General features: G+C 40.5%; 1 protein-coding gene across 1 annotated transcript in view; it reads left to right on the top strand.

Annotated features, from left to right (window-relative positions):
- Window positions 1-23,280, top strand: part of LOC139759137 (tubulin beta-4B chain-like) — a 176,182-nt gene extending 152,902 nt beyond the window's left edge. The window contains exons 8-9 of the mRNA XM_071681134.1: window positions 15,794-15,914; window positions 21,616-23,280. Of these exons, the coding sequence (XP_071537235.1) occupies window positions 15,794-15,914; window positions 21,616-21,831 (337 nt within the window). The 3' untranslated portion in view covers window positions 21,832-23,280. The remainder of the gene's footprint in view (window positions 1-15,793; window positions 15,915-21,615) is intronic.
- The last annotated feature ends 362 nt before the right edge of the window (window positions 23,281-23,642 follow it).

Below are 23,642 nucleotides of genomic sequence, written 5' to 3'. Positions count from 1 at the left end.
ACATTTAGGCACCCCACTCTGAGCCTTCGAGGAGGATGAGCACTCCCCGCGTGGCTCCTTCTTCTGTTTCCCATTTTCCCATTTTAGAAAGTTAATACAAGGAGGGGAGGATTTCCGGCCCCCCGCTCCCGTCCCCTCTAGTCGCTTTCTACGACACGCGAGGAATACGTGGGAAGTATTCTTTCACCCCTATCCCCAGGGATAATATACATATATATATACACACACACACACACACACACACACACACACACACACACATACATATATATACATATGAAAAATGTAAGAAACAATTTAGAAAACAAAAAAAAAAAAAAAAAAATGAAAAAATGAACGTCACATAATGGTTCAACCTCTGGCTATGGAAAAGGACCCTAAGAAGCAACCCGGAATTATTCCCTGAAACAACGCTTGGAAGGAGGCAGAAGTGATATTGTGACAGTGATTGTGTCAGCGTCGCGTCGCCTCGCCGCAGTGTATCGAGACAGACTTCCCCAGAACTTTTTAAAGGGGAAGTAAATGTTTATAGTTGTGTTACTGGAGTGATAGTTTTCATGCATGGTGTTTTGACAAGAAAATAGTGAAGTTGGAGAAAAAATGTAGCTTAGACATTGAAGCTTATTGATTCAGTGGTGAAATTGATGAAAACTGCTATTGACGTTTGTGAATTTCCTTTTCCATATATATATATATATATCCTTTTTTCACATCTTGGTTACATCCACATACATTTAGACACCCCAGTCTGAGCCTTCGAGGAGGATGAGCACTCCCCACGTGACTCCTTCTTCTGTTTCCCATTTTATAAAGTTAAAAAATACAAGGAGGGGAGGATTTCTGGCCCCCTGCTCCCGTCCCCTATAGTCACCTTCTACGACACGCGAGGAAAGCATGGGAAGTATTCTTTCACCCCTATCCCCAGGGATAATATATATTTTTTTTTTTTTTTTTTATACTTTGTCGCTGTCTCCCGCGTTTGCGAGGTAGCGCAAGGAAACAGACGAAAGAAATGGCCCAACCCTCCCCATACGCATGTACATACACACGTCCACACACGCAAATATACATACCTACACAGCTTTCCATGGTTTACCCCGGACGCTTCACATGCCTTGATTCAATCCACTGACAGCACGTCAACCCCTGTATACCACATCGCTCCAATTCACTCTATTCCTTGCCCTCCTTTCACCCTCCTGCATGTTCAGGCCCCGATCACACAAAATCCTTTTCACTCCATCTTTCCACCTCCAATTTGGTCTCCCTCTTCTCCTCGTTCCCTCCACCTCCGACACATATATCCTCTTGGTCAATCTTTCCTCACTCATTCTCTCCATGTGCCCAAACCATTTCAAAACACCCTCTTCTGCTCTCTCAACCACGCTCTTTTTATTTCCACACATCTCTCTTACCCTTACGTTACTTACTCGATCAAACCACCTCACACCACACATTGTCCTCAAACATCTCATTTCCAGCACATCCATCCTCCTGCGCACAACTCTATCCATAGCCCACGCCTCGCAACCATACAACATTGTTGGAACTACTATTCCTTCAAACATACCCATTTTTGCTTTCCGGGATATATATATATATATATATATATATATATATATATATTACAGAGGTATAAGTTTGTTGAGTATTCCTGGTAAATTATATGGGAGGGTATTGATTGAGAGGGTGAAGGCATGCACAGAGCATCAGATTGGGGAAGAGCAGTGCGGTTTCAGAAGTGGTAGAGGATGTGTGGATCAGGTGTTTGCTTTGAAGAATGTATGTGAGAAATACTTAGAAAAGCAAATGGATTTGTATGTAGCATTTATGGATCTGGAGAAGGCATATGATAGAGTTGATAGAGATGCTCTGTGGAAGGTATTAAGAATATATGGTGTGGGAGGCAAGTTGTTAGAAGCAGTGAAAAGTTTTTATCGAGGATGTAAGGCATGTGTACGTGTAGGAAGAGAGGAAAGTGATTGGTTCTCAGTGAATGTAGGTTTGCGGCAGGGGTGTGTGATGTCTCCATGGTTGTTTAATTTGTTTATGGATGGGGTTGTTAGGGAGGTAAATGCAAGAGTCCTGGAAAGAGGGGCAAGTATGAAGTCTGTTGGGGATGAGAGAGCTTGGGAAGTGAGTCAGTTGTTGTTCGCTGATGATACAGCGCTGGTGGCTGATTCATGTGAGAAACTGCAGAAGCTGGTGACTGAGTTTGGTAAAGTGTGTGGAAGAAGAAAGTTAAGAGTAAATGTGAATAAGAGCAAGGTTATTAGGTACAGTAGGGTTGAGGGTCAAGTCAATTGGGAGGTGAGTTTGAATGGAGAAAAACTGGAGGAAGTGAAGTGTTTTAGATATCTGGGAGTGGATCTGTCAGCGGATGGAACCATGGAAGCGGAAGTGGATCATAGGGTGGGGGAGGGGGCGAAAATTTTGGGAGCCTTGAAAAATGTGTGGAAGTCGAGAACATTATCTCGGAAAGCAAAAATGGGTATGTTTGAAGGAATAGTGGTTCCAACAATGTTGTATGGTTGCGAGGCGTGGGCTATGGATAGAGTTGTGCGCAGGAGGATGGATGTGCTGGAAATGAGATGTTTGAGGAAAATGTGTGGTGTGAGGTGGTTTGATCGAGTAAGTAACGTAAGGGTAAGAGAGATGTGTAGAAATAAAAAGAGCGTGGTTGAGAGAGCAGAAGAGGGTGTTTTGAAATGGTTTGGGCACATGGAGAGAATGAGTGAGGAAAGATTGACCAAGAGGATATATGTGTCGGAGGTGGAGGGAACGAGGAGAAGAGGGAGACCAAATTGGAGGTGGAAAGATGGAGTGAAAAAGATTTTGTGTGATCGGGGCCTGAACATGCAGGAGGGTGAAAGGAGGGCAAGGAATAGAGTGAATTGGAGCGATGTGGTATACAGGGGTTGACGTGCTGTCAGTGGATTGAATCAAGGCATGTGAAGCGTCTGGGGTAAACCATGGAAAGCTGTGTAGGTATGTATATTTGCGTGCGTGGACGTGTGTATGTACATGTGTATGGGGAGGGTTGGGCCATTTCTTTCGTCTGTTTCCTTGCGCTACCTCGCAAACGCGGGAGACAGCGACAAAGTATAAAAAAAAAAAAAAAAAAAAAAAAATATATATATATATATATATATATATATATATATATATACATATATATATACATACACATACATATGCACATATACACACACACACATATACATATATATACATATGAAAAAATGTAAGAAATAATTTAGAAAACTGAAACTTCTGGCTTGAAATGAAATGAAAAAATGAATGTCACAAAATGGTTCAATCTCTGGCTATGGAAAAGGGAAATGTATAATTTATTTACACAAACGTCAATAGTAGTTCTCATCAATTTAACCACTGTATCAATAAGCTTCAATGTCTAAGCTACATTTTTACCAGATATGGGTTGTATGTTTGAGGAAAGGAACCTGGATGTTTTGGCTCTTAGTGAAACGAAGCTCAAGGGTAAAGGGGAAGAGTGGTTTGGGAATGTCTTGGGAGTAAAGTCAGGGGTTAGTGAGAGGGCAAGAGCAAGGGAAGGAGTAGCAGCACTCCTGAAACAGGAGTTGTGGGAGTATGTGATAGGATTTGAGAAAGTAAATTCTCGATTAATATGGGTAAAACTGAAAGTTGATGGAGAGAGATGGGTGATTATTGGTGCATATGCACCTGGGCATGAGAAGAAAGATCATGAGAGGCAAGTGTTTTGGGAGCAGCTGAATGAGTGCGATAGTGGTTTTGATGCACGAAACCAGGTTATAGTGATGGGTGATTTGAATGCAAAGGTGAGTAATGTGGCAGTTGAGGGAATAATTGGTATATATGGGGTGTTCAGTGTTGTAAATGAAAATGGTGAAGAGCTTGTAGATTTATGTGCTGAAAAAGGACTGGTGATTTGGAATACCTGGTTTAAAAAGCGAGATATACATAAGTATACGTATGTAAGTACGAGAGATGGCCAGAGAGCGTTATTGGATTACGTGTTAATTGACAGGCGCACGAAAGAGAGACTTTTGGATGTTAATGTGCTGAGAGGTGCAACTGGAGGGATGTCTGATCATTATCTTGTGGAGGCTAAGGTGAAGATTTGTATGGGTTTTCAGAAAAGAAGAGTGAATGTTGGGTGGAAGAGGATGGTGATAGTAAGTGAGTTTTTGGGGAAAGGGGAGACTGTGTGAGGAAGTACCAGGAGAGACTGAGTACAGAATTGAAAAAGTAGAACAATGGAAGAAAGGGGAGGGGGGGAGGAATGGATGAAAATTTAGGGAACCCGTGAGGGGATTGCGCAAAAGATGCTTGTGGTATGAGAAAGGGAGTGGGTTGATTAGAAAGGGTAGTGGGTGGGTGGGATGAAGAAGTTAAGATTTTTTAATGAAAGAGAAGAGAGAGGCATTTGGACGTTTTTGCGGAAAAAAGGGCAACGAGTGGGAATGTATAAAAGGAAAGGGAAAACAGGAGTAAAGAAAAAGGGAGCAAGAAAATGAAAAAAGGGAAAATGAGAGTTTGGGTGAGAGAGTATCATTTAAATTTAGGGAGAATAAAAAAAGATGTTCTGTTTCCCTTTTTAAAGAAAGTTAATACAAGGGGGGGAGGATTTCTGGCCCCCGCTCCCGTCCACCTCTATCCTTTTTCTCTAGCCCCCGCGAGGAAAATTCCCGTGGGAATATTCTTTCACCCCTACCCCCCAAGGGATGGGGGTTTTGAGAGGAAAACAGGTATTTGTGGGGGGTTTTTTGGTTGGGAGTGTAAGAAGGTAAATTTCTCGATTAATTGGGGTAAAACTGAAAAGTTGAGGAAGAAGGGGTTGGGTAAAATTATTGTGTGCATATCACCTGGGCAGGGAGAAAGAAAGATCAGGGGAAGGCAAAGGTTTTTGGGAGCAATTTGAATTAGTGTTGTTTAGGGGTTTTTTGATGCAAAAGAACCAATTTTTATAGTGATGGGAAAATTTTAAATTTTGCCAAAGGGTAAAAGTAATGTGCAGTTTGAGGGAATAATTGGTAAAACATGGGGGGGGTTCGTGGAAAGGAAAAATGAAACTTTAGAATTTAAAGTGCTGGAAAAAGGGGAGAGGGGTCCGAAAGCGGAAAATAAAATCTTTTTTGGGTCCTAAACGAATTTCTTCTTTGGGGGGCTAAGTTTTGGGGTAAACAATAGGGAATTTTATATTATCTTGTGCGTGTTTTAGGGGTTTTCAGAAAAGAAGAAGTTGAAATGTTGGGGTGAATGGAGAGGTGGTGAGAAAATTTAAATGAGCTTGAGAAAGGAAAAACCTGGTGCGGAAGTTTCCAGGAAGAGAGACGAAATACAGTAATGGAAAAAGGTGAGAACAATGGAGCAAGGGGAAGTGGGGGGAGAAAGGGAAAAGGGATTAGGAATCAGTGAGGATTGCACAAAAGATGCTTGTGGCATGAGAAGGAGTGGGAGGTGGGTTGATTAGAAAGGGTAAGTGAGTGTGGTGGATGAAGAAGTAAAAAAAGTATTAGTGAAAGAAAGAGAGAAGGCAAATTTTGGGCAAATTTTTGCAGGAGAAAAATTTTAATTTTAGTGGGAGAATGTATAAAAGAAAGAGACAGGAGGTTTAAGAGAAGGGGCAAGAGTGAGAAAAGTGAGGGCAAATTAGAGTTGGGGTGAGAGAGTATCAAAAAATTTTAGGGGAGAATAAAAAGATTTTTCTTGGAGGGGGGTAAATAAAGTGTGTGAGACAAGGGAGCAAAAAGAGAACTTCAGTGAAGGGCACAAATGGGAGGGGGATAAACAAGTAGTTTTTGGGGAAAGTTTGGGGGAAAAAAAGGGGATGGATTGAGTTTTTTTGAAGGTTGTTTGGAATGGGGTTTTGATGAAGATAGAGTGGCAGATAAATGGGTGTTTTTGGGGGCGGAGTGGTGTGCAAAAGTGAGAGGGATTAGGGAAAATGATTTGGTTTAAACAGAGAAAAAGGTAGTGGGAAAACTTTGCGGAAGAAGGAAAAACCGGCAAGGCAAACAGGTTTTGTGATGGTATTGCGTGGAATTTTAAATTTAAAAAAGGGGGGTTGGGCTGTATTGTTGACTGGGTTGGTTTAAAGGGTTAAATTTTAAATGTATGATGAAATTTTATGGTTTTTAGGTGCTTTAGGATTGGCGGGAAAGCATTCATAGGGGCCAATTGTACAAAGGCAAAGGGGATAAAAGTGAAAGCTCAAATTACCAAAAGGTTTTAAGTTTGGGGTTGAGTTATTTCCTGGTAAATATATGGGATGGTAATTGATTTGAGAGGGTGAAGGCATGTACCCAATGAGCATCCCGATGGGGAAGAGCAGTTTTGGTTTTCAGAAGGGGGAAAAGGATTGTGTGGGATCAGTGTTTGGCCTTGAAGAATGTATGTGAGAAATCACATAGAAAACGCAAAAGGATTTAGTCGTATTGTAGCATTTATGATCGCGGAAGACACATAGAGCGCATATGAGAATAGATAGATCTCTATATGCTAGAAGATCTCTGTTGAAAGAGAGATATTAAGAATATATGGAGGAGTGTGTGGAGGAAAGTTTTTTAGAACATTGAGACAGTTTTATATCGATGGATGGTTATAGTGCAAAGTATACGTGTAGGAAGAGAGAAGTGATATGAGAGGATCTCAGTGAATCGCGTAGTTGCGGGCAAAGAGGCGAGGGTGGGTTGGGCGGGGGGGTGGATTATCCTCCATGGTGATGTTTAATTTGTTTACTATTGTGAGGATGGGCGGTCTTGTTAGGTGAGTACATGCCAAGAGAGTTATGGGAAAGAGAGTGGGCATAGTAAATTGAACGTACTGTTTGAGGAGGATGAATGAGCTTGCGCTGAAAGCGTGACTGGTCAGCAAATGGTTTTCGCTAGATTATTACATTGCGCTCGAGGTGCGATGTTGACATTACTGATGGAAAACTGCAGAATGCTGGTGTGACTCGAATGAATATGTGGTAACGAGCTGTGTGTGGCTAAATTAAACGAACAGTATCAGTGAATAAATGTGAATAAGAGCAATGGTATTCATTACACAGTGCTACAGAGTAGGGTTGAGGGTACAAGTCCACAATATTAGGGTAGGTAAGATAGATGTTTTCTCTGTCATGGAAAGAGAAGAGAACTAGAGCGCGAGGAAAGTGCATAGAGAGTTCTTTCAGATACAACTGTGAGTGAGATCCTGGCTAGCAGGATGTAGGTAGAACCATGGAGAGCGAAGTGGATATCATAGGGCGATGGGGGAAAGGGGGCGAAAATTCTTGGGACCTTGAAAGGAATTGTGAGTGCGGACACGTCGAGAGAACATGGTATCTTCTGGAAAAAGCAAGCAAACTACGGGTTAACTGTATTCAGCTCGCCGAGAGAGTAATTTAAGTGAGTACCAACACAATGAGTGTATGGATTGCGTAGGCGATGAGGCTATATGTAATAGAGACGTACTTTCGCAGGAGAGTGATAGAAGGATGTGCAATGAAATGAGTATCGTTTAAGGACAAATGTGTGTGATTGTGACAGGATGGTAGATCGAGTGAGAGAAGTACACGGAAGCGATGAATAATAAGCGAGAGCGATGCACATTTGTATGGAAATGAAAAAAGAGCGTGGTTGAGAAGAGTAGTCAAGAAGAGGGATGTTTTCTAGACAAGTCTGAGCAATAGTGAGCCACATGAGAGCGGATTGTAGTTAGACGGCTGAGGAAAGAGATTGACCAAGAGGATAATATGTGTCTCGACAGGTGTCTGGAAGGCGGAGCGCAAGTTGGCTACGAAGAGTGTGAAGAATCCAAATCTAAGTGGAGGGGAAAGATCTGGAGTGATAAAGTATTAATGTAGTGATCAAGGGGTCCTGAAAACAAAGCAGGAGGGTGAAAGGAGCGAGGAAGGCAAGGACATAAGTAATGATTGGAGCGATGTTGGGTAAACGGGATTTGACGTGCTGACATGTGTTGAAATCAAGGCATAGAAGCGTCTGGGGTAAACCTAGAGAAGCTATGTGTAGGTATGTATATTTGCGTGATGTGGACTATGTATATAACATGTGTATTGGGGGGTGGTTGGGCCATTTTTCTTTACGCGTCTGTATTCCTTGCGCTGCTCGCAAACGCGGTGAGACAGTCAAAAAAAAAAAAAAAAAAAAAAAAAAAAACAAAAAAAAGATTTTGGAAGGAGGTTAAATAAGTGCGTAAGACATGGAAGCAAATGGAAACTTCAGTGAAGGGCGCAAATGGGGAGGTGATGACAAGTAGTGGTGATGTGAAAGGAATGGAGTAAATAATTTTAGAATGTTGTTGAATGTGTTTGATAGATAGATGGCAATATCTCAGAGGTGTTATTATGGTCGAAGGTGGTGTGCAAAGTTAGAGAGGGTTAGGAGAAAATGTATTTGGTTTAAACAGAGAAGGGGTAGTAAAAGTTTTGCGGAAGATGAAACCGGAAAAGGCAACGGTTTGGATGATAAACCCCGGGGAAATTTATTAAAAGGGGGTTAAAACGAAATTGTTGACGGGTTTTTGGAAAGGGCTTTTTAAAATGTGTGTATGATTCATGGTGGGGGGGTGCCTGGGTTTTGGGCCGAAATTGCTTCCTTTATGCCAAAATGAACAAAGGCAAAGGGGAAAAAGTAAATTTGCCCCAAATTTCAGAGGTATAAGTTTGGTTGAGTTTTCCCCTGGAAAGGAAAAGGGGAGGAAAGTATTGTTCTCCATTAATGTTTGGTTTGCGCAGGGGGGGGTGTGATGTTCCCCCCGGGGTGGTTAAATTTGTTTTAGGAGGGGTTTTTTTAGGAGTAATGCAAGAGTTTTTGGGAAAAGGGGGAAAAAGCATGAATCTTTTGGGGGATGAAGAGCTAGCGGTAAAGCAACCCAGTTGTTTCGCCGAAGTATAAAAAGTCGATTGGGGTTGGTTTAAATAAAAAATTGTAAACAAAATTCAAAAAAAGCCAGGGATGGACTAAAAATTTGGGGGTTTAAAATTTGTTTTGAAAAGGAAGGGGGGGTTTTAAAGAAAAAAAAGTCATAAAGAAAATTAAAATTTAAACAAAAAAAATAATTTACTTTAAGGGGTGAGATCAAAGTCCAATTTGGAAGGTAAGTTTTTTAAATTTGAGAAAAAACTGGGAGAAATAAAAAGTGTTTTTAAAAAAAAACCCCTGGAGTGGAAATCTGGCAGGGAAAAAGGGGAACCGGGAAAAGCGAATGAATCATAGGTGGGGGAAGGAGCGAAAATCCTGGGAGCCTTGAAAAAATTTTGGGTCGAGAACATTTATCTCCAAAACCCAAAAGGGGTATGTTTTAAAGGGGGAATAGTGGGTTTCCAAAAATTTGTTTTGTATGTTGCAAAGGGGGGTGGCTTTTTAAAAAAGGGTAAGGTTTTTTAAATGTAGTATAAATTCCCAGGGGGGTGGGGTTTGGCCTTTGAGGATTGCAGAATGCTTTGCAAGTCCAAGGGTACAAAAGGGCCAAAGGGAAAAAAAATGAGTCCAAAAAAGAAGGGTAAAAAAGTTTTGTTTGATTATTCTTGAAAAATCAATGGGGGGGATTGATTGAGGGGGTGTAGGCATGTAAAAGCATCAGATTGGGAAGAGCATGTGGTTCCAGAAGTGGTAGAGGATGTGGGATCAGGTTTGGGCTTTGAAAATGCATGTGAGAATTACTTAGAAAAGCAAATGGATTTGTATGTAGCATTTATGGATGTGGAGAAGGCATATGATAGAGTTGATAGAGATGCTCTGTGGAAGGTATTAAGAATATATGGTGTGGGAGGCAAGTTGTTAGAAGCAGTGAAAAGTTTTTATCGAGGATGTAAGGCATGTGTACGTGTAGGAAGAGAGGAAAGTGATTGGTTCTCAGTGAATGTAGGTTTGTGGCAGGGGTGTGTGATGTCTCTATCGTTGTTTAATTTGTTTATGGATGGGGTTGTTAGGGAGGTGAATGCAAGAGTTTTGGAAAGAGGGGCAAGTATGCAGTGTGTTGTGGATGAGAGAGCCTGGGAAGTGAGTCAGTTGTTGTTCGCTGATGATACAGCGCTGGTGGTTGATTCATGTGAGAAACTGCAGAAGCTGGTGACTGAGCTTGGTAAAGGGTGTGAAAGAAGAAAGTTAAGAGTAAATGTGAATAAGAGCAAGGTTATTAGGTACAGTAGGGTTGAGGGTCAAGCTAATTGGGAGGTAAGTTTGAATGGAGAAAAACTGAAGGAAGTAAAGTGTTTTAGATATCTGGAAGTGGATCTGGCAGCAGATGGAACCATGAAAGCGGAAGTGAATCATAGGGTGGGGGAGGGGGCGAAAATTCTGGGAGCCTTGACGAATGTTTGGAAGTCGAGAACATTATCTCGGAAAGCAAAAATGGGTATGTTTGAAGGAATAGTGGTTCCAACAATGTTGAATGGTGTCGAGGCGTGCGCTATGGATAGAGTTGTGCGCAGGAGGGTGGATGTGCTGGAAATGAGATGTTTGAAGACAATATATGGTGTGAGGTGGTTTGATCGAGTAAGTAATGTAAGGGTAAGAGAGATGTGTGGAAATAAAAAGAGTATTGTTGAGAGAGCAGAAGAGGGTGTTTTGAAATGGTTTGGTCACATGGGGAGAATGCGTCCACACATGCAAATATACATACCTATGCATCTCAATGTATACATATATATACACACAGACATATACATATATACACATGTACATAATTCATACTGTCTGCCTTTATTTATTCCTATCGCCACCTCGCCACACATGGAATAAATAACAACCCCCTCCCCCCTCATGTGTGCAAGGTAGCGCTAGGAAAAGAAAACAAAGGCCCCATTCGTTCACACTCAGTCTCTAGCTGTCATGTAATAATGCACCGAAACCACAGCTCCCTTTCCACACCCAGGCCCCATAGAACTTTCCATGGTTTACTCCAGACACTTCACATGCTCTGGTTCAATCTCTTGACAGCACGTCAACCCCAGTATACCACATTGTTCCAATTTACTCTATTCCTTGCACGCCTTTCACCCTCCTGCATGTTCAGGCCCTGATCACTCAAAATCTTTTTCACTCCATCTTTCCACCTTCAATTTGGTCTCCCACCTCTCCTCGTTCCCTCCACCTCTTACACATATATCCTCTTGGTCAATCTTTCCTCACTCATTTTCTCCATATGACCAAACCATTTCGAAACACCCTCTTCTGCTCTCTCAACCACACTCTTTTTATTTCCACACATCTCTCTTACCCTTACATTACTTACTCGATCAAACCACCTCACACCACATATTGTCCTCAAGCATCTCATTTCCAGCACATCCACTCTCCTGCGCACAACTCTATCCATAGCCCACGCTTTGTAACCATACAACATTGTTGGAACCACTATTCCTTCAAACATAGCCATTTTTGCTTTCCAAGATAATGTCCTCGACTTCCAAACATTCTTCAAGGCTCCCAGAATTTTCGCCCCCTCCCCCACCCTATGATTCACTTCCACTTCCATGGTTCAATCCGCTGTCAGATCCACTTCCAGATATCTAAAACACTTTACTTCCTTCAGTTTTTCTCCATTCAAACTTACCTCCCAATTGACTTGGCCCTTAACCCTACTGTACCTAATAACCTTGCTCTTATTCACATTTACTCTCAACTTTCTTCTTTCACACACTTTACCAAACTCAGTCACCAGCTTCTGCAGTTTCTTACATGAATCAGCCACCCGCGCTGTATCATCAGCGAACAAAACTGCATACTTGCCCCTCTTTCCAAAACTCTTGCATTCACCTCCCTAACAGCCCCATCCATAAGCAAATTAAACAACCATGGAGACATAACACACCCCTGCCGCAAACCTACATTCACTGAGAATCAATCACTTTCCTCTCTTCCTTACGTACACATGCCTTACATCCTTGATAAAAACTTTTCACTGCTTCTAAGAACATGCCTCCCACACCCTATATTCTTAATACCTTCTACAGAGCATCTCTATCAACTCTATCATATGCCTTCTCTAGATCCATAAATGCTACATACAAATCCATTTGCTTTTCTAAGTATTTCTCTCATACATTCTTCAAAGCAAACACCTGATCCACACAGCCTCTACCACTTCTGAAACCACATTGCTCTTCCCTAATCTGATGCTCTGTACATGCCTTCACCCTCTCAGTCAATACCCTCCCATATAATTTACCAGGAATACTAAAGAAACTTATACCTCTGTAATTTGAGCACTAACTTTTATCCCCTTTGCCTTTGTACAATGGCACTTTGCAAGCATTCTGCTAATCCTCAGGCACCTCACCATGAATCATACATACATTGAATAACCTTACCAACCAGTCAACAATACAGTCACCTCCTTTTTTAATAAATTCCACTGGAATACCATCCAAACCTGCTGGGAAAATGAAACACGAAAAGTTCTGAAGTGCACTTTTGTGTAATAATCACATCATTAGGGGAGACGCAAGAGAGAAATATAACAGTCAGTTGATATACATCGAAGAGACGAAGCTAGGACGCCATTTGGTAAACATGGCCTCCAAGCTTCGTCTCTTCGATGTATATCAACTGACTGTTATATTTCTCTCTTGTGTCTCCCCTGATGTTGTGATTAATACATGAAAGTGCACTTGGGAACTTTTCGTGTTTCATTTTTCCCCGTGGACTCATAGGAATATCTTGATCACGTGCAAAATTGTGATCCTTTCCAATATATATATATATATATATATATATATATATATATATATATATATATATATATATATATATATTTTTTTTTTTTTTTTTTTTTATACTTTGTCGCTGTCTCCCGCGTTTGCGAGGTAGCGCAAGGAAACAGACGAAAGAAATGGCCCAACCCCCCCCCCCCATACACATGTACATACACACGTCCACACACGCAAATATACATACCTACACAGCTTTCCATGGTTTACCCCAGACGCTTCACATGCCTTGATTCAATCCACTGACAGCACGTCAACCCCTGTATACCACATGACTCCAATTCACTCTATTCCTTGCCCTCCTTTCACCCTCCTGCATGTTCAGGCCCCGATCACACAAAATCTTTTTCACTCCATCTTTCCACCTCCAATTTGGTCTCCCTCTTCTCCTCGTTCCCTCCACCTCCGACACATATATCCTCTTGGTCAATCTCTCCTCACTCATTCTCTCCATGTGCCCAAACCATTTCAAAACACCCTCTTCTGCTCTCTCAACCACGCTCTTTTTATTTCCACACATCTCTCTTACCCTTACGTTACTTACTCGATCAAACCACCTCACACCACACATTGTCCTCAAACATCTCATTTCCAGCACATCCATCCTCCTGCGCACATCTCTATCCATAGCCCACGCCTCGCAACCATACAACATTGTTGGAACCACTATTCCCTCAAACATACCCATTTTTGCTTTCCGAGATAATGTTCTCGACTTCCACACATTTTTCAAGGCTCCCAAAATTTTCGCCCCCTCCCCCACCCTATGATCCACTTCCGCTTCCATGGTTCCATCCGCTGACAGATCCACTCCCAGATATCTAAAACACTTCACTTCCTCCAGTTTTTCTCCATTCAAACTCACCTCCCAATTGACTTGACCCTCACCCCTACTGTACCTAATAACCTTGCTCTTATTCACATTTACTCTCAACTTTCTTCTTCCACACACTTTACCAAACTCAGTCACCAGCTTCTGCAGTTTCTCACATGAATCAGACACCAGCGCTGTATCATCAGCGAACAACAACTGACTCACTTCCCAAGCTCTCTCATCCCCAACAGACTTCATACTTGCCCCTCTTTCCAGGACTCTTGCATTTACCTCCCTTACAACCCCATCCATAAACAAATTAAACAACCATGGAGACATCACACACCCCTGCCGCAAACCTACATTCACTGAGAACCAATCACTTTCCTCTCTTCCTACACGTACACATGCCTTACATCCTCGATAAAAACTTTTCACTGCTTCTAACAACTTGCCTCCAACACCATATATTCTTAATACCTTCCACAGAGCATCTCTATCAACTCTATCATATGCCTTCTCCAGATCCATAAATGCTACATACAAATCCATTTGCTTTTCTAAGTATTTCTCACATACATTCTTCAAAGCAAACACCTGATCCACACATCCTCTACCACTTCTGAAACCGCACTGCTCTTCCCCAATCTGATGCTCTGTATATGCCTTCACCCTCTCAATCAACACCCTCCCATATAATTTACCAGGAATACTCAACAAACTTATACCTCTGTAATTTGAGCACTCACTCTTATCCCCTTTGCCTTTGTACAATGGCACTATGCACGCATTCCGCCAATCCTCAGGCACCTCACCATGAGTCATACATACATTAAATAACCTTACCAACCAGTCAACAATACAGTCACCCCCTTTTTTAATAAATTCCACTGCAATACCATCCAAACCTGCTGCCTTGCCGGCTTTCATCTTCCGCAAAGCTTTTACTACCTCTTCTCTGTTTACCAAATCATTTTCCCTAACCCTCTCACTTTGCACACCACCTCGACCAAAACACCCTATATCTGCCACTCTGTCATCAGACACATTCAACAAACCTTCAAAATACTCATTCCATCTCCTTCTCACATCACCGCTACTTGTTATCACCTCCCCATTTACGCCCTTCACTGAAGTTCCCATTTGCTCCCTTGTCTTACGCACCCTATTTACCTCCTTCCAGAACATCTTTTTATTCTCCCTAAAATTTACTGATAGTCTCTCACCCCAACTCTCATTTGCCCTTTTTTTCACCTCTTGCACCTTTCTCTTGACCTCCTGTCTCTTTCTTTTATACTTCTCCCACTCAATTGCATATATATATATATATATATATATATATATATATATATATATATATATATATATATATATATATATATATATATATTTCATTTATATATTTACTCATTTATTCATACCAGAGTATGTGCAATCTCTTGTGGATATATGCTGCACCAAGTTCTTAAAGGTAATCTGAAAATTTTAATGTATAGATTGACTATAAATTAGTTAATGATACTTGTAATTGAAGACTTCAAAGCTTAAAGTTTATCTTTATTAGCTATTTAGTATAGAGCTGTTACTGGGTAGATTTCAGACACCAAGAAACTGCTGATAAATTACAACATAAAGGAATGAATATAGAAAATGGTTGTACAATAAATGATCAAATTTTCTTCAAATTTATGTGTTTTCAATATGATTTAGGATGAATAGTGCATTAATGCAGAAGCTAAGTAAAATTTCCTTTCTGTCTGTCAGCAACATAGCTAAAGCTAACATTTTTTAAAAATCCTCACCAAACTGTTGCAAGTTGGCAGTATAAAAGGCTGAATTGATGATGTCTAAGAAACTCACAGGAAGTGCTGTGTTACCACAGTCTGCAAATTTCTGTTTCCCAGTTTCATAAAGCACTCTATATCTGTAGCTTCCTTGTTTTACTGTTAATAATTTAAGAAGGCAAGTGTTGTATGCTGCATAATCTACATGCAGAATTTTTCGAGCATATTTTGCGTGTTTTCATTTAGGTTGTGCTGCTGGTTTGTTCAGAAATGTTACCTTTCAGAAGTGTATTTAGTTGAGGTAGAGCATTTGAAATACAACTTTCTTATTCTGATTACATGCCAATAAAGTTAAAGCATTATTGTAGTGATAATTAATTTATTTGCATGATGTTGTTAAAGATATTAAGTTTGGGTTCATTTTTGATGTCCACATCATGTAGAAATTCACATTTGTGTTTTGCATTGTTTCAGATACTTTGTGGAGTGGATCCCAAACAATGTCAAGGTTGCTGTTTGTGATATTCCACCAAAGGGTCTCAAAATGTCAGCCACCTTCATAGGCAACTCCACTGCAATACAAGAAATTTTTAAGGTATTAATTTTTTATTATTCGCACATGTGAAATATTTAGAAGAAAAAAGTATAGATGGTAAGAGATTTAAGACCTCAACAGGTTATGAAAGTACAAGTAAACCACCGATTTTCTGGCACTCTTGGTTCCAACGCCTTGCTGGATTAACCACTTTGCTGGACCAACCATGGTCATGTAATAATAATTCATCAACACACCTCTAACCCACTAACTATACATCTCCCATATGTCTGAAGTATACCATGGACTGCTAAAAATTTAAATTAAACAAATATCAAATGTTTGAGCACCCTAAGATGGTAAGTCTGTCCTTAGATTGTTTGAATCCTGTGGGGGTCTTCTTCGTCTTCTGTTGTTAGTGTTTTCCTAGGTGTGCATTGCCAGAATGATGCAGTTTCATCTGCATTATACACCTGCTCAGGACTGAGGTGCTCGTCAGCTACGAGTTTCGTAAATTTGCCGACACACTCGGTAGCTCCCTCGTGATTTGCAGATTGCTTTTCTCTGCACACTTTATTCATGGAAATTCCATGACGCTTCTTAAATCTTTGAAGCCATCCTTTGCTATAGTCATGCTCATGTTGTAATTTAAGTTCTTTATTGAACAAGTTAGCCTGGTCCATTATCATGCTACTTGACAAGTCCACTCCATCACTCCAATGCTGTCGAAACCATTCCCTCATCACTTGATCATGCTAAGTACTCTTACCATCTTTCATAGTTTTTCTAATGGTCATTTGCTTCTTGGAATCACTGTCTGCATAGGATTTCAATATTTTCTCCCTTTGCTTATATCGTAAACAGTTGATGAACTAATACTGTAGATGTCACAGAGCTTACGCACTGAAACACCATGGTCCAATTTTTTCAACAGTTCTACTTTATCTTGGATTGATATGGACTCGTATTTATGTTTGACACTATGAATGACACTCTCATATGTCTTAGAAGCCATAGCTAGGGTTAAATTAAAGCACAATAAGCTAAGAATCTCACAGAATTGCGGTATCACCACCAACAAGTGCAGTGTATAGAATGTGAATAAGCGCGCCCTACACACAACGCCATCTGTGGCTGCCCAGTAAACTAGTCTGGTGGCTGCAGTAATTTCAAGTTCCCTCATGTGATTTTGTCCAGACTTAAGGAGGTGCTGAACCATCAGTTGGTGGAAATTCAGTGGTGTACCTGTAATGCTTTTGTTTTGCTTCATCTCACAGCTGATTAATTCTCTTTTGTGCAGTCTTATTTAGCTAAGCTCTAACCTACCCACTTCATCTATAATTCAAGATCCATTCTAGTCTTCTAAAATTGGAGCATTTAGTTAATATGTAATACTACTAATTAAGAATACATTTAGTATTTACCATTTAAAGCAGGTGTAATAAGTTTACATTGGGAATTTTGCTAGCCTGCAAATTATGGTATGGGATCCCACCTTCAAAAGTTCATCCCCATCAAACATACATCTGACTTTTGGCCAAAATGGCTTGCCTTCAGCCACTTTCAGTTAAGAGATGCAGGTGTATCAGATGTTGACAGTTGTTGACAGCAGCCGCCCAGGGAGGTACTACCATCTTGAAAGAGGAGTGTTAAATTGGTGCCTGGAACCATCTTACACTCTCAAAATTAGGATGGCTGGTCTTACTTTCTGTCACATTAAAACAGGATTAACAGACTAGTCATGCCATCTTTTCCTTACGAGCTCCTCCCTTATTTTCTTCAATAATTTATCTTGCCACCTTTTGTCTGCACAGGCATTTTTAATATAATCATGATAAAGTCCAACATATCTATGGCCCCTAGTTCCCAGCACCATGGGGTGCTAAGAATCTATGGGTTTCTGCCTGACTCTTCCATCAGTGAGAGGGAGGGCTTAGGCAGTAATAGTACTGGCCCCACCCATGACCTTTCCCTCTCTAATATACCTTCCTTACTTTCTCTTCAGTACACTGACATTCATGGTCTCTTTAGAAACCTCTCTTCACATTGAACAACATATCTCTAGTACCTCTCCTAAAATCTTACTTCTCTATGAAACCTAATTGTATAATAATGTTCTCATTAGCCCCTTTTTCATGTCCAATTATAATCTTCACTCATGATTCCTGTTAAAAGGTGGTGCCTGTGCTGATTCCATCACCACATCTGTTGAATGCCTCAAGGACCTTGAGTCCCCCAAATTTGATGTTATGTGGTTTTCATGGTCTGTCTCCCAGCAATCAACTTTCTTTCTGTTTCAGCTATTGCTCTCCTAATTCTACAAATTTCATATATTTCTTCGACTATCTAAAATCTTGCTATGAGACTGTAGCATCTTCTCACCTGCAAGCAGAGATTCTCCTTTTAGGGGATATTAGCGTTTACCATAGGAAGTGGTTGAATTCCTCCCATATGGATGGTGGGGAGATTGATGAGAGGGCTTGGGAAGTGAGTCAGTTGTTGTTCGCTGATGATACAGCGTTGGTGGCTGATACGGGTGAGAAACTGCAGAAGCTGGTGACTGGGTTTGGTAAAGAGTGTGAAAGAAAAAAGCTGAGAGTAAATGTGAATAAGAGCAAGGTTATTAGGTACAGTAGGGTTGAGGGACAAGTCAACTGGGAGGTAAGTTTGAATGGAGAAAAATTGGAGGAAGTGAAGTGTTTAAGATATCTGGGAGTGGATTTGGCAGTGGATGGACCATGGAAGCAGAAGTTAGTCACAGGGTGGGAGAGGGGGCGAAAGTTCTGGGAGTGTTGAAAAATGTGTGGAAGGTGAGAACATTATCTCGGAAAGCCTAAATGGGTATGTTTGAGAGAATAGTGGTTCCATCAATGTCATGTGGTTGCGAGGCATGGGCTATAGATAGAGTTGTGCAGAGGAGGGTGGATGTGTTGGAAATGAGATGTTTGAGGACAATATGTGGCGTGAGGTGGTTTGATCGAGTAAGTAATAAAAGGGTAAGAGAGATGTGTGGTAATAAAAAGAGTGTGGTTGAGAGAGCAGAAGAGGGTTTTGAAATGGTTTGGTCACATGGAGAGAATAAGTAAGGAAAGATTGACAAAGAGGATACATGTGTCAGAGGTGGAGGGAACGAGGAGAAGTGGGGGACCAAATTGGAGGTGGAAAGATGGAGTGAAAAAGATTTTGAGCGATCGGGGCCTGAACATGCAGGGGGGGTGAAAGGCGTGCAAGGAATAGAGTGAATTGGAACGATGTGGTATACCAGGGTCAACGTGCTGTCAATGGATTGAACCAGGGTATGTGAAGCGTCTGGGGTATACCATGTAAAGTTTTGCGGGGCCTGGATGTGGAAAGGGAGCTGTGGTTTTGGTGCATTATACATGACAGTTAGAGACTGAGTGTGAACGAATGTGGTCTTTGTTGTCTTTTCCTAGCGATACCTCAGGCGCATGCGGGGGGAGGGGGTTGTCATTTCATGTGTGGCAGGGTGGCGATGGGAATGAATAAAGGCAGCAAGTATGAATTATGTACATGTGTATATATGTACAGAGCATCAGATTGGGGAAGAGCAGTGTGGTTTCAGAAGTGGTAGAGGATGTGTGGATCAGGTGTTTGCTTTGAAGAATGTATGTGAGAAATACTTAGAAAAGCAAATGGATTTGTATGTAGCATTTATGGATCTGGAGAAGGCATATGATAGAGTTGATAGAGATGCTCTGTGGAAGGTATTAAGAATATATGGTGTGGGAGGAAAGTTGTTAGAAGCAGTGAAAAGTTTTTATCGAGGATGTAAGGCATGTGTACGTGTAGGAAGAGAGGAAGGTGATTGGTTCTCAGTGAATGTAGGTTTGCGGCAGGGGTGTGTGATGTCTCCATGGTTGTTTAATTTGTTTATGGATGGGGTTGTTAGGGAGGTAAATGCAAGAGTTTTGGAAAGAGGGGCAAGTATGAAGTCTGTTGGGGATGAGAGAGCTTGGGAAGTGAGTCAGTTGTTGTTCGCTGATGATACAGCGCTGGTGGCTGATTCATGTGAGAAACTGCAGAAGCTGGTGACTGAGTTTGGAAAAGTGTGTGGAAGAAGAAAGTTAAGAGTAAATGTGAATAAGAGCAAGGTTATTAGGTACAGTAGGGTTGAGGGTCAAGTCAATTGGGAGGTGAGTTTGAATGGAGAAAAACTGGAGGAAGTGAAGAGTTTTAGATATCTGGGAGTGGATCTGGCAGCGGATGGAACCATGGAAGCGGAAGTGGATCATAGGGTGGGGGAGGGGGCGAAAATCCTGGGGGCCTTGAAGAATGTGTGGAAGTCGAGAACATTATCTCGGAAAGCAAAAATGGGTATGTTTGAAGGAATGGTGGTTCCAACAATGTTGTATGGTTGCGAGGCGTTGGCTATGGATAGAGTTGTGCGCAGGAGGATGGATGTGCTGGAAATGAGATGTTTGAGGACAATGTGTGGTGTGAGGTGGTTTGATCGAGTGAGTAACGTAAGGGTAAGAGAGATGTGTGGAAATAAAAAGAGCGTGGTTGAGAGAGCAGAAGAGGGTGTTTTGAAGTGGTTTGGGCACATGGAGAGGATGAGTGAGGAAAGATTGACCAAGAGGATATATGTGTCGGAGGTGGAGGGAACAAGGAGAAGAGGGAGACCAAATTGGAGGTGGAAAGATGGAGTGAAAAAGATTTTGTGTGATCGGGGCCTGAACATGCAGGAGGGTGAAAGGAGGGCAAGGAATAGAGTGAATTGGAGCGATGTGGTATACCGGGGTTGACGTGCTGTCAGTGGATTGAAGCAAGGCGTGTGAAGCATCTGGGGTAAACCATGGAAAGCTGTGTAGGTATGTATATTTGCGTGTTGTGGACGTATGTATATACATGTGTATGGGGGGGAGGTTGGGCCATTTCTTTCGTCTGTTTCCTTGCGCTACCTCGCAAACGCGGGAGACAGCGACAAAGTATAATAATAAATAATAATAATGTATATGTGCATGTGTGGATGTGTATGTATGTACATGTGTATGTGGGTGGTTTGGGCCATTCTTTCGTCTGTTTCCTTGCACTATCTCACTAATGCGGGAGACAGCGACAAAGTATGATAAAAAAAAAATAGTAATAAGTTAAAACCCAAATGAAATGTCCTGTGAAAAATTATGATAATTTCCATACAATTCATGGAGTATAAGTGAAATACCATGTTTGCACAGCAATGGTAGGTGTGAAATGTAAGTTCCGTCTATCCATGTGATGTAGGAACCCAGCATTTCTTTGTAGCCTTTGCCCACCCGTAAGATGTGGGAACCTCACTTCATCCTTCATACTAAGCCTACCATACCATCGATGGCTTTTGCATTTTTTCTAATCTAACACTACATTGGTGTCCAATATGAGGTAATGTTACAGATTAATTATAATGCCACAGTGGTGTCCACCATGCATGGAAGTGATAAAGATAAGGAGATTGAGTTTTTTTTAATAAGGATAACAAACCTTTCTTTGGCTGCCACTCTTATAGATGCAATGCACATGTTCTTTGGCTTTTGATATCATCAAATGTTTGGATGTCTCATTTACATCAAGATGTTTTTTGGATATTTTATGAATGTCAAAATAAGTATTCTCTTTGTTTCAATTGATCCTTCTCATGTAAGTAGAAAAGGTGTTGAATATAATAGGATAATTAAGGTCTTTGAGATAACGATAATTCATTTTATGATGAAATCTGAATTCCTTCCAGAGCTTTCTGAAACAGAATTTTTCCTTTCTACAGCGCATTTCAGAGCAGTTCACAGCCATGTTCCGGCGAAAGGCTTTTCTACATTGGTACACTGGTGAGGGTATGGATGAAATGGAGTTTACAGAGGCTGAGTCTAACATGAATGATCTGGTATCTGAGTATCAGCAATATCAAGAAGCTTCAGCTGAGGATGAAGAATTTGTGGATGAGGAAGAACCAGAAGAAGAAGAGGTTGTGGAAGATCAATAGAACAATACAGGTAAGGAAAAATAAGAAAAAAAGACAGAAATAAGAGATATATTAAAAAAAAAGTGTGGGAGGTGATATGAGAAGGTCCAGTGAGCACTAGTGAAGATTCTCAAAGCCAAACCACAAGATGCTTTTTGCTTGTGATAGACAAAACTTGCAATTAGTTATTTTTGTTTAAACCATCAAATAAAAATATGCCATCCACTTTATTTTTTTTAGTGAATTCTTTATGCTCATTGTTTGAGATAAAGAACTTCCAGTGAAATGCACGCTGGGACTATGACAGGTGTGTTAAAGGGACTTAATGCATTTATTAGACCTAAATTAATGTATGCATTTCAAATTTGGTCACTCCATTTCATGACACATAAAATTCTAATCGAGAAGGTTTAACAGTTGGCAGCAAAGATGAAACTTGAAACAAGGGAGATTAGTTACAACAAATGTCTGGAAGTTTCCCCACAACATAAGAGAGAAGAATACGGGAAGACACAATCAAAACTTTTGAGTTGCTGAATCAAACTGACATTGTTGAGAGAGAAAAGCTCTTTAAGGTCTGCAAGGAAAGATCAATGTCATAGCAAGGAACTAAGCAATAATCTTGTTAGAAAAGATGTGAAAACATATTTCTATAGTGATATGGTGGTAGATAAAAAAGATAAACTATATGATAAAATTTTGAATGCATACAGTATATAGAAATTCAAAAAGTTGTATGATGGTAAAGAAAGCCAGAGAGATGGGGCCTCACAGGTGTTCAAGTCCTTCTCCATGCTGTACAATTAGGTAATTACAGAGGTAATAACTAATTTCATTACTGCCATGCTATTTCTCTTATTTTTAACACTGTTTGATTCATCTTAAATTAATCATGTGAAAATGCTTTCTAGTCATTACTAATATGCATCGTCATATTCTGTAATGAACTGAATTTGTAGAATTTATCTTTTCCTGCAAATGTTTTTATCAATCAGTCACATACAGATTCATAAAATTGTTTGAATTATCGTGTCATATAGTTAATGCTCATATGTATTTTTAAATAAATATTTAAATGTATGAAATTACTGGAAGTTTTAAATTTATTTTCTTTATGATAATCAAAATTATTTTGCTTTATGGAATACTTGAAATGTGTTTTTTCCAGACTTTCTTATTCATACTTTGTTTTCATATTCTTGAATTTAATGAATTTCATTGGAGCAAATAAAACATTTTAAGCAATAAATACTTAACTGTACTTCATGGATGTTATGCCATGGTCTGTTGATTGTGAGGATATTTTACTTTTCTAGATATGTTTAAATTGTTTATGATTAAACTGCCTTGGTAGTCAAGCAGCAGTCAACCATGACGTTAGACAAACTGCCATGTCCTGGTGCTCTTTGTGTCGACTGAATTTTTTCAGCTAGAATTATTTTGTTAATTTGGAATAAAAACACAAATAGCCAGACTAGTTTTCTTATGAAGATCAATGAAATACCTTATACAATATATCTATCAAACAAGTAGTGGTGTACAAAGGTCCTTGATTAATGTCAGTGATGCATTCTTAGGAGACATGACTCTTAATGATGCATCCACAGGCAGCCTGGGTTCAAACCCGCATGGGTTACAATCCTAGCTCTGATGGTTAGTTTGAAGTTCACCTCCCTTTAATTGTCATTTCCCGCATCAGCGAGGTAGTGCCAGGAAGCAGGTGAAGAAAGACCCATCCACTCATATATATACACATATACACGTACCTGACCAGACACATAAAAACATATACATATGCATACACAGCCATATACATATATACACATATACAT

This window comes from Panulirus ornatus, chromosome 2, assembly GCF_036320965.1.
Source record: "Panulirus ornatus isolate Po-2019 chromosome 2, ASM3632096v1, whole genome shotgun sequence".
In the NCBI taxonomy this organism is placed as follows: Eukaryota; Metazoa; Arthropoda; class Malacostraca; order Decapoda; family Palinuridae; genus Panulirus; species Panulirus ornatus.
Note: the sequence above shows the minus strand (reverse complement) of the source record. Positions and strands in the feature narration are given on the sequence as shown.